Source organism: Macrobrachium rosenbergii, chromosome 7, assembly GCF_040412425.1.
Source record: "Macrobrachium rosenbergii isolate ZJJX-2024 chromosome 7, ASM4041242v1, whole genome shotgun sequence".
NCBI classification, from domain to species: Eukaryota; Metazoa; Arthropoda; class Malacostraca; order Decapoda; family Palaemonidae; genus Macrobrachium; species Macrobrachium rosenbergii.
This window is the reverse complement of record NC_089747.1, coordinates 35,146,408-35,159,959: the sequence shown is the minus strand read 5'-3', so window position 1 is coordinate 35,159,959 and position 13,552 is coordinate 35,146,408. Positions and strand designations below refer to the sequence as shown.

Genomic DNA, 13,552 nt, shown 5'->3' with positions numbered 1-13,552 from the left:
TCAACCCTTCAACCCTTTTTTGTTCCTCACTTCCAGGGGAAACTGAATGCTGTATAAAAGATGCCAGATATGCACGGCTACTCTGGCATAAAAAATGCAAAAAGGCTTATTTTACTCAGTCGTCGAAGAATCTGTGACCTGGTACTTTGTTACAAGATGATGACAAAGACCTGAAGGAGATTATGGGCTTTAAAAACCAATAGTAAATGCACAAAAAGTACTGATAATCTTTTAGTGCTTCAAACCATCCTTCCAAATGTTACTATTTTGTGCTGAAACTATGGCATATCTCAGAATCATGTACAGTACAGTAATATAATAGTTCACTCTCTCAAACTAAATAAAACAAATGTGGTTTACTCACATGGCCAGCAAGTTTTGTTACTAATGTAGTTCACAGTAAGCAATGAAGATTCGTCACATGAACATAACCCATAGAATTGCCCTTTTTCCAAAATACAAGATCCATGGGAACAGAGTTTTCGAGGTTTTACTGTGTAATCACACTTCTTCTTCTCTGTAAAAAAAAAAAACATTAAATTTGGTATTACAAATGATAAGGAATGTGCTACAAGGAGTATACAGAAGTAACAGGTTTTGATGTAGGAAAAACATATTTTGGTAGCCACTGTTACTCCTCAAAGGAGTTACACTCTAATAGTCCCCAAAGACCCTAAGCCAGACCAACCAATCTCAAAGAACTCTCTTCTAGTTGGTCTCATTCAGAATACAGTAGTGACTGTTGGGACAGTGACAGAATATAAAGGACTCAGGACAAGAGAGGTCTATCTCAAGTCTACAGAGACAGAGTGTATATTGGCTATCCTTATTACATGCCAGGTCTGTGCAAGACAAATGATCATCCCAGTTCCAAGCCTTTTCATCAGGGAAAGTGAGTAGGTTTGAGGACTCACAGCAGCTACCAAAAATAGGTTTTTCCATCAAAACCTGGTTTCCGATAGCGTAACCACTGTTTGTCCTTAAAGGAACTTACAAAAGAAACCAACAGATGGTGAAATGGCTTAGCTCCAAATAAATTCCAACCCAGATAAATTTTTGGTCCAAAGTACAGTCACAGGTTATCAATTATTTTCTTTATTCTGGATACCCATTAGGGTTTGGCAATAAACAGGCAACTACACACGAACCTACACATGTATTGTCCTTTGTGGTTCTATGGTGACTTACCTACCATAATTATGCCGGGTCTGGCTGTGGAATTATTGCACCTTCCCAAGCAATATCTCAGCATGACCAACACTCTCATGGCAATCATGTTTCAGGAATTTTTGAACCAAGGTAAAGTCACAGGTTATCAACAGTTTTCTTCATTCCCTATACCCATGAGGATTTGGCAATGAAGAACGGGAAACAACACACAAACCTATATGTATATTATTCGCTGTGGTTCTAAGGTGACTTACCTAATTATGTTGGGTCTGGCTGTGTGATTATTGTACCTTCCCTGGCAATATTTCAGCATGACCACCACTCTCATGGCAACAGTATTCTGCGATTTTTGATACAAGGTTTCCGTTATGTTCTGTATTACTGGCAGCCATTTTCTAGCATTCCACTGCACAGGCATGGCTGGCCCAGTAACACTGGCGATCTTTACCAAGATTTTCCTTTAATAGCCAAAGTGTGGCTATGTTTGGAATTAAATGTAGAGTAAAATTCCCCCAATCCTTTGGTGTTGGAAAAACGAACCTCTCAAAGTAATTTCATTATAGCAGAAGGTAACATTGGTGACCTCACTAAAGATAAAGTAACTAAATTAACGTAGAAATTCCCCTTGTAGAAACATGTACATAAATTAAAAGCGTAAAAAACGAGCTGAGAATTCGATGTCATGAGCAATATCACCCTTAAAATCTGCATGGTTCTAGCTAACTAGCAGACAACATACCAATGTATTGATTTTTCTCAGGCAGGTTAGCAAATTGCAGCGCATCGTAGCGATAGGAATTTTAAAGATCTTGCACATATTTACATTGGTTAAAGTGTTATTTTTGTGATTAAGGCATGTTATATTTTGATGTGTAAAGTAAAATCAGTTTCACTGCGAAATTTAAGAAAGTTAGTCCATTTTAGCCAAGCATATGTTCACGTAAACAAAGGGCAAGCTGATTTAGTCTAGCCTTGATTACTGCATTCAGCCATTAAAACCAAACTAGAGCTAGATTTTTGTGCCCGAATCCTACACAATTTCAGAGAGGGAAATTTCAGACTTTCGCCGAGCCATGTTTTATGCCATGCTCCATTGTTAGGCTGTTCGATCATGCTACAACTTTAGACAGGGCGCACGCTTGCAAAGTTAGCATGCGCCCTATCTAAAGTTGTAGCATGCACTAACAGTCTAACAATGTAGCATCACGTAAAATGTGGCTCGGCAACAGTCCAAAATTTCCCTCGCTGAAATTGCCTAGGATTCGGCCACAAAAATCTAGCTCTTGCTTTGGCTTTAACAGCTGAACAGCAATCTAGGCTGGACAAGCGTTTATTCATAAAACGCACACTCACATCAGAAAAACTAGTTTTTGCGGAGGTTCAGCCTAGAAGGCAAATCTCCTCAGTGCTAGGAGTTAGGTAACATAAATTTATGAATGCTATTTATATTTTGCTTTCAGTTTTAGTGGGATTGGCATATACAATTGGCTAGGGAACATTTACTGTCATCTTATAACAGAATCGTTAGACTTCGTGAGAGAGAGAGAGAGAGAGAGAGAGAGAGAGAGAGAGAGAGAGAGAGAGAGAGAGAGAGAGAGAGAGAGAGAGAGAGAGAGAGTAGGTTTCTGTGTTCATAAATTTTACCTAAGGTGTTAGCTCTTGCTTTCAACCAAGCTAGATTATTTAGCTAATCAGAGGGAAATAGTCGTTATACTAATTTCATACCACAATAATCAGTCCTATATAGAACTTCATATTTTCAGACTAATTGCTTGGCCTACCCCTGTTGCTAACAAACCCATTTAAAGTAAAGGCAACCATTTTTGGGGGATCCTATGTCTTATATAAACACTACAATCTTGCAATCTGCAAAATCATTAACTGCCTTGTACTTCTTAAACAAATTGCACTTATGTGCTACTCAATTACTGTGTCCTTACACAGCACTTGCACCTATGTGATAAAGCCGTAGTGTGCTGTACTATTTGTACTTACTTTACCTAAAAAACAACTTGCAACTAGGCGCCCACTTTAGTTGTGTTGCTAACCCAGCACACTCTTGTGCCTATTGTTGCACTGAATGATCATTTGATTATTTTATTTTTCCTGTTTTTATTGAACTACACCTCTGCTCCACATGTTGCTGCTGTGCCCGTGGGCAAGGTAAGCCATACTGTTCTTCGTAACAGATACTGTTCTTTGTAATAGCTACTGTTCATGAACAAGCTCCACATTTGGTGCCTCAACTCACTTTGTGTTCCCATACACACCTTGCACTGCGTTCCATTCTACACCTATGAACCAAATTCCGCACAGTGCCACATACAATATTTAGTTCCTGGGAACTTGCCCACACCCGCATGCTAATCCTGTAGTGTTATATCTCCGTTCTTCAGAATCCATAACCAATCCGCACCTTTGGTGCCATCTACACCCGCGTGCCAATCCCGTGCAGTGCCACATACTTAGTCCTTCAGGACCACTTTGAACAACAGTGCCAGCGCTACCCTTATCAAAGGGACACTTCCATTCCCACGTAGCCTATCAAGGTACACTGCCTTTGAGAGTTGCCTCAGAGGTGCTTTCCATTTTACATGTGTAGCCTAGACTGGCCAACTTCTTTATTTTGCATACGCTCTGACCAGTTCAGAGTGCCATTTCATTTTTCCATGCAATTACTTGTGTGGCTCTCCTAAAATTTTAAGTAGTTTTGGGGAAGATCAAACCCCACTTTAAGCATCAGCAACATGTCTGCCAAGGAGTACAAAACCTTCACAGAGGTAGGGAAAAGTATGGGGTTAAAAGGAGAACAGATATCCCAATGGGTCCAACAGTAGGTAGCTGCCAATAAGAAAGCCAGGGCAGAAGAAAGAGAGTAATTTAACGAAAGTAGCTCAGCAAAGACTACGGTTACGAAATGGAGTGGTTCGCACCCTCTATTAATAGAAGACACAACTAGAGACCCTACTGATTCGCAAAACAGCATAGTCATTATTTTATGCCCAAAAGTTCTAGTGATTAATATCCTGATCAACAAACAAAGTAATGAGGTCATACCGACCACAATAAATGTCATATCGTAATGTAACGAGTCAAATACACCACTTCCATTTCATTTGCCCTCCAGGACAATGTTCGAAATTCCTGTAGGAAGAAACATATCATTATATTTGAACTTGCAATTGTGAATGTACATAATGTTCAAACTGAAAAATGGGCAATTTCACTATGTAGACATCGATCAGGTTCACTGCAGCACCATATAAAGTCTGGAACAATAGGTGTTCATGAGTTATGGCACTCACCCCTTATGTCCTTCAATAATGAATCTCTACACTGGTGTGCTCTTTGATCACTACACATCAAGTTAACAACACATCTTCGCAATTATAGTTCACGGCAGTTTCTCCCCGAGAGACTCATTGTTCCTCTCGTTATATGTCTGGAAATCACACATAATGCACGACACATACATTTCTGGTATACTCGGTTCAATGAACAAATGAACACACATTGTTTCTATGCTTAAAACGATACGTTAGACATTCCTCGTCACCAGCGCCATCGGCTCTCAGCCAAAGTTCCTGCAGATCATCATCTGACTTTTCAAAGGTCACCTTCTTGTTACATATATATATATATATGTATATATATATATATATATATATATATATATATATATATATATATATATATATATATATATGTGTGTGTGTGTGTGTGTATATATATATATGTATATACATATACATGTGTATATATATATATATATATATATATATATATATATATATATATATATATATATATATATATATATGTATATATGTATATACATATATGTATATATATGTATATATATGTATATATACAGTAATACCCTGAACTTACTTGTGATTTGAGTTGCGTAGATTCACAGACATAATGCAATTTTCATTGGAACCTAACTAATTGTCATACAATTTAGTTTTTCACAGGCACGTGAAACATTTCGAATACTGAGAAACCCTATAAAAGTAAATGTTTGATTTTTTATGTAATTTATAAGTTTTCGTTATGTGTAAATTAAATAACATTATTAAATATTAAAAGTAATAATTTCTCTCTCTCTCTCTCTCTCTCTCTCTCTCTCTCTCTCTTTACTAAGATGAGAGAATCTTTATGGTACAGGTATGTTTATTTGTTTTGTATGACAAATAAATTTTTTACCTAATAATAAGTACTAATTTTTTCAAATATTAATAACAAGATTAAATAATAATAATAATAATAATATTAATAATAAAACTGTAATTACAAATTCATATTATTTTAAAACAAACAAATTCCTTTCCTCATCTTTGTAAGAAGCTCAAAGGCAAAACCTGTCAGACATGCCATTTAACATGACAAGAAGGGGAGGCATGATCAGTCAAACTCACTCTCTCTCTCTCTCTCTCTCGTTAGTAGTTCTTTAACTGTACAGTAAATCATTTTAAATTGACCTAATTTTGCCTTTACCGTCTACATACTGTACGCCATTCTAAAACACACACACATGGAGCATTTCAGAACAAAGAGAAAGAGAGAGAATAAAGAAGTTTTTAAAAACAAGGTTGGGAAGACTTCTAAAAATAGATCGGTGGAATGGGGGAGAGAGTCTTAGGTTAACCATTTATTTCTTTTTTTATTGGTAATGTATTAAGCTAACTTTTAAATTAAATTCCAGTAACTTTAATTTCATTTAAAAGTTAGTTTAATACTGAATTTCCATTTTTTGATGTCTAACATAAGAATAACTTCTCTCTCTCTCTCTCTCTCTCTCTCTCTCTCTCTCTCTCTCTCTCTCTCTCTCTCTCTCTCTCTATGTTATTCTCTCTGTCTCTGTTAATTCATAAATAATTTAACTTGATATTTCAAGTAAGGACAATCTCAGTCTCCATAATAACTGATAAATAATTTCACTCACTTACCTAAGGACAACCTCTCTCTCTCTCTCTCTCTCTCTCTCTCTCTCTCTCTCTCTCTCTCTCTCTCTCTCTCTCTCTCTCTCTCGTTCACAGTTAGCGCTCACACATTTTTACAACTTATTATTTCTTTGTACGTCTTTACCTGTACAGTAGATAGTTTAAATTGATCTAATTTTACCTGTACCATCTACAAAGTGTAAATGCACTATTGTGGCAAATATGTTCTAAAACACAGAGACATGATAACTAAGAGCTGTATTAGTCCAAATCAAAAAACCCTGTTTGTTCATGAAAAAGCATTTCAGAACAAAGAGAGACATAGAATGAATTGTTAAAAAGAGGTTGAGAAGACTTCTAAAAAGGGATTTTGACTCCATAAAAACTAAAAATGTGCTCCAACAGAGCGTAGCCTACCAGGAAGCGGTTAGATCTGAGCTGCCGCCAACTTTTGAGTAAACCACTCAACAAAATAATAAAACAATAAAAATAAAAATAAAACTACAAAGAGAGAGCACCATCTTCAATCAAAATTAATTAGCCTAGTAAGATAAAACAATGAACCCAACCTGAAATTGCCTAGGCAGACATCACTCCCACAAAGGCCAGTAGGCCAATGATGCGTAATTCATAAGGGAGCCACGCGAACCACCAGGGAAGGGAACCAAGGGGGCAAAATATCTATAACGACGAGAGACGACTCGGCAGAAAGAACGAAGAGGCGCCTCGCGGTCGACATGTGGCTGGGGACGCCGTGGCGACATAATAAGATCTCGATATTTATGAAATGCAGGGCTATAACAGCCAAAATGAACAAAACCCACAAGAAGATGGTACTTGCACGATAGGTAAAGCTGCTCGATGCCATCGTAAGCAGAAAAAATCCAAAATGATGGAAGAGCACACAAAAATAATCAAGTAGATTCCGCATTGCTAGAAAAGAAAATGGAGATAAGTGGAGTGGCGCTACAATTGTCGCCGTCCTGGCGGGTGTTTGGTGTGGGGGCTGTAACGGCTCACCGCTCTGTTCGAGGATTTTGATAAGAGATCTTTCAGTGGTTTCAGTGGTAGTATTCACTCACCTTCTTGCCGACGCCTTCTAGAAAGGCAGCTCGACTGGGGGTAGTAACCCCAGCTTTCCTGAAAGCTCTTTTTGCTCTAGTATATCTAACAGGTTATACCTAGAAATTCGTGCTGTAATGGAATTTCACCGGCTGACACGGGACTGGACTCAGAAATATATATATATATATATATATATATATATATATATATATATATATACATATATATATATATATATATATATATATAAATATATATAAAAATAAATAAATATATAATATATATATATATATATATATATATATATATAAATAAAATAAATAAATATAAATAAATATATTAAATAAATAAATAAATATATTTATTTATTTATTTTATTTATTTATATATATATTCTACTTCAGTCTTGTAATATTCACATTAAAATGTTGCTCTTCTACTATATCTATGTACAATACACTTATTGTTAATAAGTATTACTAACCTTTCACCTTCATCCAATCTCCAGCCATATTAAATGGCATAATGATCTTGTGTAACTGCGCACCTCAGCAATCATATTCACCATAATCCATTCCACATATCTTTTGATTAAGCTCTTTATCTAAAATTATTTTCGCGTGACGTTGTGAAATCAGGGAATAATAAAAATATGACCAATTTAAACTTTGCCAGACCAGTATTTTTTCATTCCATAACTAACCACTAATGACTGCATACCTGTATTGAAAAATAAGAAAACGCCTTATCTCTATCAAAGGTATATATGTATATTTCATGTGCTGATATAATGATAACCGCACGAAAGAGAGGACGTGGCAGGTGTAAACATCACGGGACCCGTCGTTCGTCGACACGTCATTCTGCGTCTAATTGCCGGTCTTGCATTCTGTTCTCACCATACACCAAATTGGTGACATTTCTTGATATAAAAAGTAAGACAATAATGCGGAGCAGATGCTTGAATCCATTTTTCTTGATTAGGTCGGTGTCTCAAACTCTGGTGGTTTCAGTTTCACATCAATCAGAAGCCTACTTCATTAGTTATATTAAAAAAGGAGGGTGTTATGGGCCTTGAAATAGTTAGTAGTGTATTTTCATTTTATTTTTGGAAAATACATTTTTTATGATAAAAAAATGATTTATTAATTTTCAAATATTAATATTAATGTAAGCACAGTAAAATGTCAATCCAAATGTTAAAGTAAATCCCACAATATTGATTTATTATCATGTAATAATATGTACAGGATAAAAAAAAAAACGGTATCACCCCCTCTCTCTCTTTCCATGATGACATGCTGTTGGCTAAGAGTTGGAAGTAGCCAATGACAAAGCTTGTAGGTCGATGCTTTGTATGTACTGTCAGTAGAGTATGAGTTGTATTTTTGTTCTCTCTCTCTCTTACAGAGATAAGAGAGAGAATTTTTATGCATATGTAACATGTATCTTTTTTTGTATGATAAATAATTTATTTAATATTTCAGACAATATTAATGTAAAACAACAAATATCAATCAAATGTTAAAGGAAACACCTCAATATCGATCTGTGTCATGTAATATGTATTGTATAAAAAAATTATGTTCACCCTCTCCTCTCTCTCTTTCTGACAACACACTATTGGCTAAAAAAGAGAGTTGGGAAGTAGCCAATGCAAAGCTCGTAACGTGCTTTGGTTGTACCGTCACTAGTGTGTGAGTTCTCTCTCTCTCTCTTCCTTCAGTTCTCTCTCTCTCTCTCTTCCTTTCTCAGTTCTCTCTCTCTCTCTCTTCCTTTCTCAGTTCTCTCTCTCTCTCTTCCTTTCTCAGTTCTCTCTCTCTCTCTCTTACTGAGATGAGAGAATTTTTATGCATATGTAACATGTATGTTTATTTGTTTTGTATGATAAATAAATGATTTACTTATTTTCAAATATTGATATTAATGTAAACACAGAGAAAATGTCAATTCATTAAAGATATTGTGAATTAGGTAGATTTAGTTCCAATAAATTGTTTTCCTTGATCTTTCGGTCTCCGATAACAGGGGATGGGATGAAGGTGTAACTGTCAAACATCTGACATATTGGCCATGAAAGAGTTATCACCTGGGCAAAGAAGATTCTTTCTCTCTCTCTCTTATTATATACCAAAGGATACTCGTAGAGATGTGAGATGGGTAGATATAGATAGAAAGAAGAGAGTGGTTGATAAAAATGTTATATTTTTAAACATCTATTAACTGGTAGTTATATATATAGCTTAAGTCCTGACGTCACACGGCACAGAGGGGGTCAAAACTCGCGGCAATCGGCGATAGGTAGGTCAGGTGGTCCACCTATGCGCCCTCTATCCAGGTATCTGGAACCACACCAGGTATTCCTCAGATCTTCCCTGCCGCCGTTCCGGTGACATCGTATGGAATTTCACTCATTCAGCCCGTGTTTTTTCGCAAATTTTGGTGAAGTACACTTTGGCTTTGGCTTTCGCTCGTTTTTTGAATTTGTCTTCTTGGATTTTCCTTGACTAGTTAGATTTGGATTTGACCCTTGGACTTGTCTTTTGATCTCTCTTTGGATTTGCTACCATGTCTGACTCCTCGAGTGTGCGAATGTGTGTTAGGGGGTGTAAGACCCGGCTTGCTAAAGCCTCTTTAGATCCTCATTCAGTATGTATGAAATGTAGGGGCAAGAGGTGTGAACTAGATGATAGATGCGATGAGTGCTTGGGTCTTTCTGAAAGGGAGTGGATTGAGTATAACCGCTACGTAAGGAAACTTGAAAGGGACCGGCTCAGAAGAGCCAAGAGTACTTTGTCTTGCTCTTCCAAGGGTAGCCAGGATTTCAATAATTCTTTGCCCCACACTAATGAACCTTTTGATCCTTCCCTGTAGTGGTAGTTCTGATCCCTACTGATTCAGGTAAGACCCATCTCTCAAGGATATGATGGCCGCCATTCAAGCCCTGTGGCAGTGTTGAATCCTTGCTCAAGACAGGGAGAATTGTGGTCGCTGCAGAGATCTTAAAAGTGCAAGTGTCAGTGATAAAGTTAGTGCAAGTGCAGTGGAGGGTGCGGCCGCTCGGATCTGTCATGCTCCTAGCCCTAGACCACTTCCAAGCTCCCCAACCCCTGGGAGAAGGAAAGTCGACAGGTGAAGGGAGGCGAGAGATTTTAGCTCCCGAGCGGTCGTCCCCTCAGTGTTCCGCCAGAGCGCTTCCCAGGGCGGCTCACCCTCGCCATAGGAAGCGAGGTTAATATGTGCTCTTCGTCTTCTGATGACGCAGTTCCCAAACGGGGCTGGCGTCGGGCCTACGAATCTAGACCGCTCAAGAGGAAGCTCCCCTCTGTTGAAGGACGTCGTTTGGAGTCTTCTCAAGCTCCGGGGTGTAGCCATTGGAGCAGTCCGGAACGCTTCCCTTTCAGTTCTGAAGGTAGCTCTCCTTCCAAGTGCAGGCGTAAATTGCCAGTCTCAACCAGGACGCCTGGCAGCAAGAAGACGTCGGACGCTTTTCTTTCTTCTGTTCACGCTCCCCCTCCACCTTCGAATTGGGACTCGTCCCCAGAGCACTCTCCTCAACCTGTTCAGTTAGTTGAGGGTTCGTTAGATCTTGCGGCTTCCCCAGTCTGTCCCCAGCAGCAGGAAGCTCCGCAATGGTCTCTGCTGAAAGATAAAGCCAGGAAGCTTTCGTCCTTATGCAAACTTGCCGGCCTGCCGGTAAGGAAAAGTCGCAGGACTCCCTACTAAAGTTCTCGTCGAACGTTCTGCAGCTTCGGATAGCAAGACTCGAAGAACTGGACGTCAAGACAACGTTCTACAGGACGTCAAACGTCCAGAGGCTGGACGCCAGAGCTCTCTTGCGACTGGACGACAGGACGCCGAGCGTCAAGCTCTTCATGACGCTCTTGCAGCTGGACGCCAGGACGCCAAGCGTCGAGATTTAGAACAAGGCGGCTTTTGCGGCTGGACGCCAGACGCCAAGCTTCATGATACTGGACGCCAGGATATTCGTGCAGTTGGGCGTCAGGACCGCAAGTGTCAGACTGTAGTCTACAGGACGTTTCTGGTCAAAAGTTATAACTTGTTTTGGAAGCAGCAACTAGTAAACAGGACGCCGCTACTTCGGTTTCCGCACAGCATTCGGAGGAAGCGGAAGGCAACGACGATCTTCCTCCCTCTCCAGATGTTCTCCTCGAGAAAGTTTCCGACGAAGAGGAACAAGAATCTCAACTTCCTTCCCTCAGACAGGGTTGATGAAAGTGTTTACGGAGCTTTTTCGAACCTTCGTGCCAGCCGCCCCCCGTTCTCCTCCCTCGGAATTTACCCTCGGGAAAACTCCGAAGAAGACTATTTTCACTAAAATGATCATGTCTCGTTCCTCTAAGCGAGCCTTGACAGTTATGGAAGAATGGATGAACTCCAAAAAGGATCAAGGACAGACAGTGTTCTCTTTCCTCCAGCTGAGACCATCGAGGTCTAGCATTTGGTATGAGACCGGAGAAGCTCCTAGCCTGGGAGTTCCTGCCTCTTCCCAGGGGGACTTCTCTTCTCTGGTCGACGCTTCTCGCAAAGTAGCTATGGGTAAATCCAAGGTCTTCTGGTCTCCTTCGGAGATGGATCACCTCCTTAAGGGAATTTTCAGAGCTTTCGAAGTCTTCAATTTCCTGGACTGGACTCTGGAAGCTTTGGGGAAAAAGACTGAGACCTTATTAGATTCAGACACCAAAGATCTTATTCATGTTATGTCTTGCATGGACAAGGCTCTCAGAGATGGAGCCAACGAACTGGCAGCTCTCTTCTCTGCGGGAGTCTTGAAGAAAAGGGCACATCTTTGCTCATGTGCCAATGGAGATTACATACCATCAAGGCAGAACTTCTTTGTGCCCCTCTCTCGAAGCATCTTTTCCCCAGGAATTAGTGGAAGGTATCCTCAGCTTTAACTCAAAAAACAACACAAGACCTAATCACCAAAACTGCTAGAGGTTCTACCTTCTAGCTTCATCTCCAGAAAATTAGAAAGCTCCTGTGAATTCCCGACCTTTTCGAGGCAGAACCCTCAGTAGAGGGAATTCAAGATCTACGATCAAAAGATCTACGAAAAGAAACCCTAGACAAGGGAGAAGCAGAGTCTAAGGAGAGTCTCCTTCAGACAGCGGTTGGAGCCAGACTAACACACTTCTGGCTGGAATGGGAGAGGAGAGGAGCGGACCCATGGTCCGTTCAATTAATCAAGGAGGGGTACAAGATCCCTTTCCTCAGGAAGCCACCTTTAGCTACAAGGCCGGTAGACCTTTCGGCCAATTACCGAACGAAAATCAAAGCGGAGGCTCTGCGCCCAGCAGTTTGTTCTGCTGCTGCAAAAACAGGCTATGAAAAGTTCTGGATCCAAGTCTCAGGTTTTACAATCGATTGTTCTAGTTCCCAAAAGTTCGGGGGGATGGGGCCCGATTGCTAGGCGTGAGCGCTCTCAACATTTGTTCAAAGACAAGATTCACGATGGAAACAACCAAATCCGTTCTAGCAGCAGTCAGACAACGACTGGATGGTGTCTATGGATCTTCAAGGTGCGTATTTCCATATTCCCATTCACCGAGCTCCAGGAAATACCTGAGGTTTTGTGCCACGGGGAGAAACTTTCCAATTTCAGGCCCTATGGCGACCTAACGCACCGCTCTCAGATTTCTGAGACTAATAGAAAAGGTAGCTGGAATACTTCACACAAGAGGCATCAGAGTCTCCCTATATCTGGACGACTGGCTCCTCAGAGCTCCTTCCTACGCTCGCTGCCTGGAGGATCTTCAGACGACTCTTCAATTATCGGAGAATCTAGGACTCCTTATAAACAAAACGAAGTCTCAGCTGATCCCATCCCAAGAGATTCAGTACCTTGGGATGAGGATTCAGAGTCAAGCTTTTCGGGTTTTTCCGTCAATATCAAGGACGGAACAAGCTTTAGAAAAACTTCAGAAATTCCTAAAGAGACGAACTTGCTCGGTGAGGGAATGGATGAGTCTGCTGGGGACCCTTTCCTCTCTAGAGCAGTTTGTCTCCTTAGGAAGACTGAACCTTCGTCCGTTACAATTCCATCTGAATCGGAACTGGGACAAAGACAGAGATAGAAACAGAGTGTATACCCATTTCGCAACAAATAAGACATTACCTAGAATGGTGGAACGATCCTAAAACTTCAGAGGGACTTTCCTTGCATCAGAGGAATTCCAGACCTAGTGTTGTTCTCCGCGTGAGACCTCGGGGTGAGGGGAGCAACACTGGAAAGATGGAGTCTCCGGGCTCTTGGACCAGAACCAGAGATCAGGTAGGTGGCACATCAGCAGAGGAAAGGACTGACTGCTATCCTTCTGGCTCTGATAAAATTCGAATGCCTAGTGGAG

At 40.1% G+C, this 13,552-nt stretch overlaps 1 protein-coding gene across 6 annotated transcripts in view; it reads right to left on the bottom strand.

Moving 5' to 3' along the window:
• LOC136840297 (prion-like-(Q/N-rich) domain-bearing protein 25) overlaps window positions 1–13,552 on the bottom strand; it is a 560,985-nt gene that overhangs the window by 342,119 nt on the left and 205,314 nt on the right. For all 6 annotated transcript variants that reach the window (XM_067106987.1, XM_067106985.1, XM_067106990.1 and 3 more), the window contains exon 4: window positions 365–517. In XM_067106987.1, coding sequence (XP_066963088.1) covers window positions 365–517 — 153 coding nt within the window. The remainder of the gene's footprint in view (window positions 1–364; window positions 518–13,552) is intronic.